The sequence below is a fragment of the Mastigoproctus giganteus genome, chromosome 5 (assembly GCF_048544385.1).
Source record: "Mastigoproctus giganteus isolate SK-2022 chromosome 5, ASM4854438v1, whole genome shotgun sequence".
In the NCBI taxonomy this organism is placed as follows: domain Eukaryota; kingdom Metazoa; phylum Arthropoda; class Arachnida; order Uropygi; family Thelyphonidae; genus Mastigoproctus; species Mastigoproctus giganteus.
This window is the reverse complement of record NC_143579.1, coordinates 208226581-208240548: the sequence shown is the minus strand read 5'-3', so window position 1 is coordinate 208240548 and position 13968 is coordinate 208226581. Positions and strand designations below refer to the sequence as shown.

Sequence of the window (13968 nt, the reverse complement as noted above, 5' to 3'; positions counted from 1 at the left end):
TATACCCTCGGTTACTAAAAGTCCCACCATCATGAAGGTGCAAGCAAAGGATTTGGCTGTCACATACTGACCAGACTTCATTGAAATTAGGTCCACTTGACTAGAGTGTCACCTGAATGTCAGTTCCATCAGTGTTTTAGACTCTGGGTAGCAATAACTGCTTGGCATACCTGAGAGAATGTCTAACATTCTCAAGGACTAAAATTTAAAACTTTGTGTTTAAATCATCATCATCAGCCATTTTCAGTCCACTGCAGAATGAAAGCCTCTCCAGCAACTTTCCAGTTCCTTCTGTTTTGTGCAATGGCCATACATTTACTACCCACAAACTTGTGATTTTCATCTGTCCATCTCTGTTTTTGTCTTCCTGGTTTTATTTTAACTCCTCTTGGATACCATTCTGTTATTTTTTTAGTCCATCTGTCATATCTTTGAGGTATGTGTCCGTCCTGCCCAAGTCCATTTCAGTTCTTTAGTTTTGATAAGAATGTCTTTTACTTGTCTAATCCATGTGTTTCTCTTCTTATCCTATGGTTTGATTGCTAATATAATTCGTTCTATTCTTCACTGTGTAGTCTACAGCTTCTCTTCCATTCTTTTGGTGAGTGCCCAAGTTTCACTTCCATAAGTCATGGCGGAGAGTATACGTTGGTTCAATATTTTACATTTTAGACAAACTGGGATGTTGCTCCTCAGTGCGTGACTATATTTCCTGAATGCTTTCCATCCAAAATTTATCCGTCTCTTGAATTCTAGCCATTTATCATTATTACAGCTAATGACTTGTCCACAGTAGCGAAGGAATACTTTGGCATTGAGGCAGTTGCCAAGGGTGCCAGTATCAGAAGGGTACCACTGACAGGCCACATCAGTTCCATGCCAAGCTATTTTGATACCCTTGGCTAGCTGATGAAATGGCACTCCTACATGATGTCGCATCAGGATGAGAGCAGAGGGTGGGATGAAAATTAATTTTTGCCAAATGACGTGTTTTCAGAGGACGATTCAAGCCTGCATGCATCCTCAAATCTGAGTACATACTACATAGCAGCATAGATCTATTTGCTGTCCAGAACAGAACTTGGAAGGGACCAATCAAGTGACCACTTCATCAGAACATGCTCGAATGCATAACAGTTTGCAAATCATGCATTGTATACATTCTGTGATACTGAATAAGTCAGAAGTTTTATAAATAATGTGTGCGTATAGTGTTTTTGTGTTTGCTATATAAAGAGGTAATGATGAATACTGTGATTGATAATTTAAATAAAACAGCCATAGCCCAATAATTTTAGACATGAGTACATACTACATGTCTAAAGAAAAAAGCGGATATCAGAATTTTTGATATGAAGGAATGTGACCTTTTCAACAATTAAAAATAATTCAGTCCAAAATAAGTATATGAATCCACCTTTTCAATTTCTGCTCCTTCAATGATTATACATCCCTTTCTGTGGCATATTGTCATTATTTTTGTTTTAACCGTATTCATCTGTATTCTGAAATCCTTACTATGCATAACTGATTAAGATTTTCCTCTAATTCTTTGGGATCATGGCTTATGATCACAATGTCATCTGCAAATCATAAATGGTTTAGGTACTCTCCAATTCACATTGACTCTTTTCTGCAACCAGTACAATCTTCTGAAAGCTTCAAGGGCAGCGGTAAGCAACTTTAAAGATATTGTGTCTCCTTGTCGAACTCCTTTCTCAATTTTAAATTTACTACTGTCTTTGTCTAGTCTAATAAAGGAGGTAGCATTCTCATATATTTTCTTCAAAACGATAATGTACGGGGTGTCCATGCCTTGTCTTTCCAGTGCTCGAAACATTGCCTTATGCTATATGGCAGGAGTGGCCAACTTAATTTGTGATGAAATCTACATTTTTCCTTCAAAATGTGCCACGATCTACCATCTCAAAAATTTCATTGCACAAGGTGCACAAATCAAGGGAAGACTGTATATTTAAAATTCGTCGTGATCGACCGAAATTAAATCTGCGATCGACTTGTTGGCCACCCCTGCTATATGGAGTCAAATGTCATTTCATGGTCCACAAATGCCAGGCACAATGGTGTTTTATATTCATTTGCTTTCTCCATTAGCTGCGATATAACTTGAAGGTGATCCATAGTTGAGAATCCCGTCCTAAAGCCAGCTTGCTCTTTCAACTGAGTTTCATCAAGTATTCTTTCTAATCCGTTAGTAATGACCCTTGTGAACCACTTGTAGATGTTGGACAACATGCTAATTGGTTTATAATTTCTGATTTATCTCCTTTCTTATGCAGCAAAATTATGATTCCATTATTCCACTCCTTAGGCATTGCACCTTTCCTAATGTATTTTGTGAAGAGTCTTGCCAATTTCTGTGTCATATCTCTTCCTCCCAATTTTAACAACTCTACAGTAACTTCATCATCACTCGGGGTTTTTGATTCTTCGTTTTCTTCAATGCATGTTCTGCCAGCAGGTAGTTGATTGCTGGAACAAACTTCCATCTGTCGTTGTGGAAGTTGATAACTTAAATAAATTTAAGGAGGAACTGGACAAACTTTTAGAGGGAATGGATGTGTGAAATGGTTTTTTTTTTTTTTGGCTGATGCTATATAAGCTTGCTTTCTTGCATCACATCACTGCTACCTCATCAGGAAGGATATCGGGTAGGTTGTATGTATTACTAATTTATGATCCATCTTCCCTTGCTATTTATATAATTATTTATAGTAGTCTTCTGCTATATGAATTATGCCTCCTCTGCTATTTATAAGTACACTATCACTATTCTTCAGTTTCAGTATCATTTGTCTTTCTGCATTAGTGCTCACGACTGCTGATTTAAATCCTATGTTTTCCCTTAATGCTTGTTCTACTTTTCTTGTGTTAAATCTTCTTATGTCCTTCTGTGTCTCTTTCTAATGGCTTTGCATAACTCAGCATACTCAATTTTGTCCTTTTCAGTGTTTAACTTGCTCTTAATTTGTCGTCTTCGGTTCAGTTCATCGTGATAAGTGTTTCTTGACTAATTTTTTCTTCTATGGATTTATTTTTACCTATTGGTTTCTCGGGCTTTATCACTTTCAGAAAGTTTCTGTATTCCTCATCTATATCTTTTTCTTGAAAGATCTACAGAAGCTCAAACTTGTTCTTAAGTTTCAGTACATACTGCTTTTCTCCTCTTCTGTTATCTCAGACCTTTGTATTATTTATTTGAGCCAGTTTTTTTTCCTTTCTTTTCTTACATATATATCAAGTATGCACCTTACCATTCTGTGATCACTTCCAACATTTACCTTGTTCAGGATGGTAACATCGTTCACAAAATGTCTTCTGTTAGTGAGGATGAAGTCAATTTCATTCGTTGTTAATCCATTTGGGCTCTTCCATGAACACTTTCTGTTCACCCTTTTCTTGAAAAAAGTGTTCATTACTGACATTCCTTGAGATTCTGCAAATTCCACGAGTCTTTCACCTCTTTCATTTCTTTCACCAACTCTAAAATTTCCTGTAGTTTCCCTTTCTGTGCTGTTTTGTCTCTTTCCAACCTTGGCATTGGAGCACCCCATAATGGTGTAATGAGTTTTCTGTTCATCTAGCACCCAAGTCTCTCAATTTCGGTGTACATTTCTTCAACCTCTTCATCATCATGGCTCGATGTTGGTGCATATATCATATTAACCTTTAGTATGTACCTCTTAGAAATCCTGAGTACTAGTCTTGACACCCTTGTTGATGTACTTTTGAATTCCAAAATGTTGCTTTTTATATCTTTATGGACCAGAAAGCCAACTCCACCTTCGCTCTTTTCATGTTTCCATTGGTATACAGCAGATTTTCACTTGATAAACTTATAAGTGATTCATTTCTTCTTCTTGTTTCAGCCAAGCCGATGATATTCCAATTCACATTTTCTATTTTCTTTTCCAGCTTTAATATCCTATCTTTACCAATGAGCGATCTTACAATGTAACAAACTAAGTTCAGTTTCCATGCATGGCAGTCTGTTCATACCCAGAGATTCTTAGCAATGTGTTTAAATAGCGGTCATTAAATATTCTAAGACAGAATAAAATTATAAATGCATTAATATTTTGCATATTATATAGTGCACATTTTACATATACTGTATTTTGTTTAATAAAAACTTTTTAAAATTACTCCATACATACTTTTTGTTTATCAGTTACTGTATGTAATAAATACTGTGTAGTAATAAATGAATTCCAAATTCTTATAAGAAATTGACAATGAACTTGGATTTCCATTATCTGAGATTTATGTTATTTAAGGCAATCTTGGTCCCATTCTCAAAGGAATATTACAGTGAATAATTGTGATCCACTGTAATATTCCTTTGAGCTTCTCACAGTTTGTGGTTAAAGTTATTGCTGGGTTTCCAGATCTGCACTAATGGGCAGATCTGGAAACTCACCTATTTATAATAAATATAGTATTTATGATCTGTTAATATATCAGCCATTGTAACCAAATTCTGTAACAAAATTCTGTAATTTCAGAATTGCAATAATTCTGAAATTACAGAATTTTAGTAATATTCTATGCAAACTAGTGCAGCAAGCGAGTCTTCAATTAGCTGTTGGTGTGACAAGGAAGCACCACAGCATTTAATACTGTTCAGATGCTGTGGTGCTTCCTTGTCACACCAACAGCTAATTGAAGACTCACTTGCTGCACTAGTTTGCATAGAATATTACTAAAATTCAATAATTTCAGAATTATTGCAATTACTGAAAGAAATATTCAAAATAATTTCATTTGTTGATCTTTACACATAAACACATGATCTTCTTGACTAGTAAAATTTTTGAAAATTTGTATAATTTATGAATTTTATTGAATTTTTTTAAAATTCAGTATATCTCCTATTTACCATACTATGAACCTGAAAAAGTGGACAAAATTTGAGCTACACAGCAAATGCTTGAGGACTACATATGGCTCAGGAGTCATCAGTTTGACACCTTTGGTGTGCATCATTCTGTTATTCTAAATGCAGAATATCATTTGTTCAAACAATCCCATTTATGTTCTTGGAAGCTGTTGTTTGTTGTTGTTGTTTGGTTTTTAGGAGCATTAGCAACTAAGGCCATATTGCTCCGGAATATGCGGTGGTCATTCCTTGACCTTTCCGCATCCTCCATATTTGGTGGTGACGGGCTCGAACCCCGGTCTAATCAAGAAGCGTGTGGTACGCACTGCTGCTCCTTCCCACCTGGCTACGGAGGCGCCCTTCTTGGAAGCTGAGATGATTATTACTGGTTAATTTCCCTATAAGGTGATCATATTTACAAATGTTAGAGTGAAATTTAACAGATATTTATTTAAAGTATACCCAGTAAAATAAAATAAAATAAAATATTTCCAGAAGCTTTCGGAACTCGTGTCCCTTTCTCAACTGACAGAATTTTTTTTTTTGAATACATTACAAGCAAAGTGTGGCACGTTACTCATTCGTCATTGTTGTAGCACGGACGTGTGCTGCCTTGCGCCAGTGATCATCCATCAATAAAACGGTAGTCTCCAGGATTGGATGTATACGCAAGCCTTTTTGGCGATTTAATGCCTTAGGGTTGTTCATTATGTTTAGTGACTCTAGCCATAGGCGGTGGCGAAAGTGTCGCGCGTGGTCCACTATCTCAAAGTCGCGCTTGGGGTCAAGATCGTGGTTGGTAGCCCAAAAATGTTCTGCAAGCGCGGACTGGTCAGTTTCGGCAAGCCGGATTGCTCTGTCGTGTTCCGTGAGGCGATCCTGGAGACGTCTCGATGTCTCACCTACGTAGCAACTGTTACAGGCCCTACAGGTGATACGGTACACTACATTGCTGCGTAAGACAGGTGTGACAGGGGTCTTCACACTGGAGACAAGTGAACGTAGGTTCCTACCTGGTAATTGTACACATTTTATGTTGTAACTTCTCAGGATCTTCGAGATACGTCCTGACACTCCTGGATAGTATGGAATGTAGGCGGATGATATGCCGACTTGCTTCGGAGGTCTTGGGTTGGAAGTAAGTTCTTGTGCCTGTAACAAGCATCTGTTTAGTACATGGTATGGATAACCGCATCTGGTTAAGTCCGCCTTCACACGGGAGATCTCGTTACGTCTAATTGTGTCGGTGCTGGAATGGCTCCAGGCCCTGGAGAACAGGGTGCGGGCAGTGCTATTGAGATGGCTTGGAGCGTGGCCGGACCCGTAGTTGGTGAATTGACCGCACCACATGGGTTTGCGGTATACTGAGGTCTCTAGATGTGGGCCTACGCGATGCACTAGCACGTCCAGAAACGGGAGCGAACCGTCCACCTCTGATTCTACGGTAAACTTGATGAAATTGGATAGAGAGTTGAGGTATTCTAGTAGTACCGTTTCAGAACCACGTGGTATTATGGTAAAAATATCGTCGACATATCTACACCACGTTGTAATAGGTGTAGGTGGGTTCTGGTGTATCTGCTTCTCCAGATCTTCCATGGCGATGTTAGCTACTACGGAACTGACAGGGGCACCCATAGCAGTGCCATGTACTTGTTTGTAGAGTGAGTCTTCAAAGGTGAAGATGCTGCTAGAGAGGCATAGGTTGAGGGCGGTACAGATGTCATCAGTGGATAGTGACGTCCTGGATTGGAGGCTTAAGTCGCTCTCAAGGAGCCTTCTGGCGCAGTGCACGGCCTGTTGGACGGGAATCGAGGTGAATAAAGAAACCACGTCAAATGATGCCATGACAGAGTTATCAGGGATTGAAATGTCCTTAATGGTGTTAATGAATTCACTGCTGTTTTTAACGGTGTGAGATGTATTACCTATAAGAGGCGAGAGGAGGCTCGCGATGTGTTTGGACAGTTCATACGTTGGGGCACTGCAGCAAGACACTATAGGTCTGAGAGGAATACCCGGTTTATGGATCTTTGGTAATCCGTAGAATTGTGGTAGTTGGCAGCCAGTAGCACGCAGAAGATGGTGAGTCGCGGTCGGGATCTTCTTATCTTTAAGCCATGCGTGGACAAGTTTATTAACATTTGCTTCCAGACATTTCAAGACTTTAACGGGAGGATCAGGTAGAGGTTCATATACGTTAGGATCGAGTAATAGGGCCAAGGCTTTCTCTCGGTAGGCTGATCGGTCCAGCACAACAGTCCGGCGCCCTTTATCCGCAGGAAGTACAACGATGGAGTTGTCTTTTCTTATAGATGACAGGGCGGCACGTTGGCGGTGGTTGAGGTTTGAGCACGTTTTTCGAGTGTTGCGGAGGACTGCGGCAGTCTTGAATCGGATCTCGTTGGCAGTTTCTTCGGGAAGGTTGGTAATACTGGCTTCTATGCCCATAGCGAGCTGTGTGATGGGAGGTTTCGATGGTATAACGGCGAATTTCATACCGTTTGATAAAACACTCAGCTGCTCGTTGGACAGTTGTTTGTTACTTAGATTCAAGACGAAAGAAGTCGTGTCGTCTGAACGAGTGTTCGTCTTTAAGGAGTTAGTTTCTATGCTCAAGTTTATGAACTTGCGCTGTTGGCGTAAACGGTAGGTCCTCAACTCTCTATCCAATTTCATCAAGTTTACCGTAGAATCAGAGGTGGACGGTTCGCTCCCGTTTCTGGACGTGCTAGTGCATCGCGTAGGCCCACATCTAGAGACCTCAGTATACCGCAAACCCATGTGGTGCGGTCAATTCACCAACTACGGGTCCGGCCACGCTCCAAGCCATCTCAATAGCACTGCCCGCACCCTGTTCTCCAGGGCCTGGAGCCATTCCAGCACCGACACAATTAGACGTAACGAGATCTCCCGTGTGAAGGCGGACTTAACCAGATGCGGTTATCCATCCCATGTACTAAACAGATGCTTGTTACAGGCACAAGAACTTACTTCCAACCCAAGACCTCCGAAGCAAGTCGGCATATCATCCGCCTACATTCCGTACTATCCAGGAGTGTCAGGACGTATCTCGAAGATCCTGAGAAGTTACAACATAAAATGTGTACAATTACCAGGTAGGAACCTACGTTCACTTGTCTCCAGTGTGAAGACCCCTGTCACACCTGTCTTACGCAGCAATGTAGTGTACCGTATCACCTGTAGGGCCTGTAACAGTTGCTACGTAGGTAAGACATCGAGACGTCTCCAGGATCGCCTCACGGAACACGACAGAGCAATCCGGCTTGCCGAAACTGACCAGTCTGCGCTTGCAGAACATTTTTGGGCTACCAACCACGATCTTGACCCCAAGCGCGACTTTGAGATAGTGGACCACGCGCGACACTTTCGCCACCGCCTATGGCTAGAGTCACTAAACATAATGAACAACCCTAAGGCATTAAATCGCCAGAAAGGCATGCGTATACATCCAATCCTGGAGACAACCGTTTTATTGATGGATGATCACTGGCACAAGGCAGCACACGTCCGTGCTACAACAATGACGAATGAGTAATGTGCCACACTTTGCTTGTAATGTATTCAAAAAAAAATTCTGTCAGTTGAGAAAGGGACACGAGTTCCGAAAGCTTCTGGAAATATTTTATTTTATTTTATTTTACTGGGTATACTTTAAATAAATATCTGTTAAACTATGGACCCCAGTACTCCAGGCCCATTTGTCACTATTCGATCACTTTATGGCCATAATACCTACAACGATTGTGCACAGTTGCAAAAGTGCTTCCTCTCAATAGCTCGCTACAGGCAACATTTACGCTTCGCCCACAGATGCAAAAGCAATCGAATTATACCTAAAGGGTTCCGATACAAAGCCCCGTTCCACAACTCTCATATGGATCGTGCCTGCTTTAACTTCAGCCTGCGCACGTTAAATTTATGGATATCCCATCTCCACCGTGAAATCAGGAACGCTGACTACAACAAGTCCAGACTGTTACAACATATACAAGGTAAGGTCTCGCCTATTGTATTTACAAACCTTATACATACCATCTGCCATCGGGCCAGTCAGACCTCGGATACCTACCGTTTACGCCAACAGCGCAAGTTCATAAACTTGAGCATAGAAACTAACTCCTTAAAGACGAACACTCGTTCAGACGACACGACTTCTTTCGTCTTGAATCTAAGTAACAAACAACTGTCCAACGAGCAGCTGCGTGTTTTATCAAACGGTATGAAATTCGCCGTTATACCATCGAAACCTCCCATCACACAGCTCGCTATGGGCATAGAAGCCAGTATTACCAACCTTCCCGAAGAAACTGCCAACGAGATCCGATTCAAGACTGCCGCAGTCCTCCGCAACACTCGAAAAACGTGCTCAAACCTCAACCACCGCCAACGTGCCGCCCTGTCATCTATAAGAAAAGACAACTCCATCGTTGTACTTCCTGCGGATAAAGGGCGCCGGACTGTTGTGCTGGACCGATCAGCCTACCGAGAGAAAGCCTTGGCCCTATTACTCGATCCTAACGTATATGAACCTCTACCTGATCCTCCCGTTAAAGTCTTGAAACGTCTGGAAGCAAATGTTAATAAACTTGTCCACGCATGGCTTAAAGATAAGAAGATCCCGACCGCGACTCACCATCTTCTGCGTGCTACTGGCTGCCAACTACCACAATTCTACGGATTACCAAAGATCCATAAACCGGGTATTCCTCTCAGACCTATAGTGTCTTGCTGCAGTGCCCCAACGTATGAACTGTCCAAACACATCGCGAGCCTCCTCTCGCCTCTTATAGGTAATACATCTCACACCGTTAAAAACAGCAGTGAATTCATTAACACCATTAAGGACATTTCAATCCCTGATAACTCTGTCATGGCATCATTTGACGTGGTTTCTTTATTCACCTCGATTCCCGTCCAACAGGCCGTGCACTGCGCCAGAAGGCTCCTTGAGAGCGACTTAAGCCTCCAATCCAGGACGTCACTATCCACTGATGACATCTGTACCGCCCTCAACCTATGCCTCTCTAGCAGCATCTTCACCTTTGAAGACTCACTCTACAAACAAGTACATGGCACTGCTATGGGTGCCCCTGTCAGTTCCGTAGTAGCTAACATCGCCATGGAAGATCTGGAGAAGCAGATACACCAGAACCCACCTACACCTATTACAACGTGGTGTAGATATGTCGACGATATTTTTACCATAATACCACGTGGTTCTGAAACGGTACTACTAGAATACCTCAACTCTCTATCCAATTTCATCAAGTTTACCGTAGAATCAGAGGTGGACGGTTCGCTCCCGTTTCTGGACGTGCTAGTGCATCGCGTAGGCCCACATCTAGAGACCTCAGTATACCGCAAACCCATGTGGTGCGGTCAATTCACCAACTACGGGTCCGGCCACGCTCCAAGCCATCTCAATAGCACTGCCCGCACCCTGTTCTCCAGGGCCTGGAGCCATTCCAGCACCGACACAATTAGACGTAACGAGATCTCCCGTGTGAAGGCGGACTTAACCAGATGCGGTTATCCATCCCATGTACTAAACAGATGCTTGTTACAGGCACAAGAACTTACTTCCAACCCAAGACCTCCGAAGCAAGTCGGCATATCATCCGCCTACATTCCATACTATCCAGGAGTGTCAGGACGTATCTCGAAGATCCTGAGAAGTTACAACATAAAATGTGTACAATTACCAGGTAGGAACCTACGTTCACTTGTCTCCAGTGTGAAGACCCCTGTCACACCTGTCTTACGCAGCAATGTAGTGTACCGTATCACCTGTAGGGCCTGTAACAGTTGCTACGTAGGTGAGACCGAGACGTCTCCAGGATCGCCTCACGGAACACGACAGAGCAATCTGGCTTGCCGAAACTGACCAGTCCGCGCTTGCAGAACATTTTTGGGCTACCAACCACGATCTTGACCCCAAGCGCGACTTTGAGATAGTGGACCACGCGCGACACTTTCGCCACCGCCTATGGCTAGAGTCACTAAACATAATGAACAACCCTAAGGCATTAAATCGCCAGAAAGGCATGCGTATACATCCAATCCTGGAGACAACCGTTTTATTGATGGATGATCACTGGCGCAAGGCAGCACACGTCCGTGCTACAACAATGACGAATGAGTAACGTGCCACACTTTGCTTGTAATGTATTCAAAAAAAAAATTCTGTCAGTTGAGAAAGGGACACGAGTTCCGAAAGCTTCTGGAAATATTTTATTTTATTTTATTTTACTGGGTATACTTTAAATAAATATCTGTTAAACTATGGACCCCAGTACTCCAGGCCCATTTGTCACTATTAGAGTGAAATTGTTATGCATAGTAAAATGTCAGTTGAAACTGAGTTTAAATATGTATTTTTAGTGCAGCAGTTTATAGTGGTTTAATTACTTTAATTTTATTTTTCTTAGGCAAGCAGTTTGAATATCATTCAGCAAGAATGGTTTAAAGTAGCCAGTCACAAAAATTCTGATCCACATGTAGTTGATGATTATTTGGATGCCTTTGAAGAATTTTCCAAAAATGTTCTATACCGCATTGTAAATATGTCTGATAATAATGTGAGTCATCTTGTTTGTGAGTATTTTAAATTTACTGAACACAGTGTAGTAATTCTCATTGAAGATTACATAAACAAAAATCACATCTGCTTATTTTATTTAGATTACTTTTGCCAATTAAAAGAATTTTCAATGTTCAAAAATTATATTTTTGGAAATACAGCTTATATTTATCAGTCAAAATGAATATAAGATTTAAAAATAAAAGCCCTCATATAATTGGATAGTTTTTACTGGAATAAAATAAATATTAAAGCAGTGCAATAATATTTATAAACGTAGGACCAAAACTTTACAAACTTTTGTCACAGTAGGCATTGCATAATCATCATCATGTACAAAAGAATGATGGATAATGTTATATGGTGCAGCTAAACATCTCTCTCTCTCTCTCTCTCTCTCTCTCTCTCTCTCTCGCACGCACCCCAAATTACTTTGCTGGACAGTGATAAAGTAAACATAAGGAAGCACAGTTTTAAAATATGTGGGTAGTTCAAAAAGTTCATAAAATAAAATATGATTTTTAAAAAGTTATTTCACTTTTCAACATTGTCCTTCCAAAATACAGAAAAATAAAGTTATTGTCCTCTACAATCTGGTCTTTCATGGTACACATTTTTAGTCTCTTTTTTAGTCTGAATGAAATCTTTATCCACAAAAATGCTCCTTAAGTTTTAGAAAGGGGAAGAAGACAATGGAAGCCAAATATGGAGAATAATGGCAGTGATGATAAAGGATTTCAAGTTCTGTATCTGTAATAGCATATTGTAACAATGGATTTGTGTATTGGTGCATTCTCCAGGTGAAAAAAAAGATATGATGTAACTTCCCTTGCTGCTTTTTTTTGATAACTTCACACAGTTTCAGTATTAAGTCTGCATAATCCTGAACTATGTGTGACTTTCTTAGGTAGTGGAGATGTTTATTTACATTTGTTTAAAAGCAGGGGTGTGCTGGATAGGGCTCGTGAAAACTTTTGGAAATTATCTGAGCCCCTTCTCAAAAAATATTACTTTGATAAAAATTCAACAGACTGCGATAACCCTTAGCTGAAATTCTTGAGCAAACCACTTGTTGACAAATTGACAGCACACCCTTGTTTTAAAGTAATGCAATACCAAGACAACTCATAAAGTGAAGTTCAGTCGGCTGTGCACGTGATGGCCACTGAATTGACAAGGCAGTTTAAATTCTGCTAGCCACTAAAACAAAAGAGAGAACAAGCAAGTGCTCCTACTTTTTGTAATTTTTCATGATAACATTTTGATTCTGCATTAGTTCCATGTAGCCAAAACTTGTGACATTTCTAGCTCTTTACTCTCTGAAAGAGAAATTACAGACAAAATTTTAATCATGTATGGAGATGATGAAATCAGAAGGAACACCGAAGGATATCACAAATAATTTATATTTGAAAATGGGAATTACTCATTTTCATAATTACTAATTCTTAATTAATTACTCATTTGATTGTAGCTATTTGTTCCTCTAGCTTGGAAGAGGTTAGAATAATGGGATAGGTGCATTGTAAGGGAAAAAAAACAACTTTGAAAATGCTTAAACGAGGTACCATTTCCTCATCTTAATGAGGAAATTTACTCTCACTAATGATGGTAGTATAAACACATTCAATATTTTTCTTAGCCAAAATATTAGTTATTAAATGTTTATGCCAAATGAGAAACTGCGCTAATTTATATCTATATTTTTTGCATAGGGAAATACTGTAATGCATTATGCTGTGTCCTATGGAAACTTTGATGTTGTTAGTATCTTATTAGATTCCAAAGTATGTGATGTGAGCAAACAAAATAAGGTATGTGAAAGCATAATTATCTATAAAGATTATCTGTAATTATATAGTATATATACATACACAGTAGGTCATTAGTTTTGGACAAAAATACCTTTAACCACACCTGTTGTTCAAAATGACATTTTATTTATACATTTATTGAATTGTGAGTCATAGCCATGTTTATACTTAATATAAAAAAAATTGTGTGTGTGTGTGTTTTTTATCTATACAATGGTTTTCCAATAAGTGTACTAAGGTTATTGATAAAAATATAGTATATAACAATTGGCTTATCAAAATATCCAACTTCATTTTCTGCTCACACTAAAGCTCTTAATGGTTGTAAACAAGTTATAAATCCAAACTCAATTTTTAAAAAGGCTAAGAGTGAGATGCTTGCTTCTTATTCAAATAGTAGGCAAGCTTTGACTTTTTCCAAGCCACTGGCTTCAACTTCTGTCCATCCATACTTCCACCTCTGTTACATTCTGATGATTCTATTGCATCCTCGTCTGAAGATAAAGCTGATTTATTAGCAATTTACACTGCTCTTTACTTTGATCTCTGACCATTCCAAATACATTTCATTGAATCCCTCTCTTGATCTTCCAATAGGAATACCAAGGGAGGAATTAAAAGAATCTTGAACAATCTTGATGCCAAGAAGT

The 13968-nt window shown here is 39.8% G+C and overlaps 1 protein-coding gene across 1 annotated transcript in view; it reads left to right on the top strand.

Moving 5' to 3' along the window:
• LOC150086046 (uncharacterized) overlaps positions 1 to 13968 on the top strand; it is a 195246-nt gene that overhangs the window by 152002 nt on the left and 29276 nt on the right. Inside the window, exons 9-10 of the mRNA XM_090374343.1 lie at positions 11353 to 11502; positions 13220 to 13318. Coding sequence (XP_090230469.1) covers positions 11353 to 11502; positions 13220 to 13318 — 249 coding nt within the window. The remainder of the gene's footprint in view (positions 1 to 11352; positions 11503 to 13219; positions 13319 to 13968) is intronic.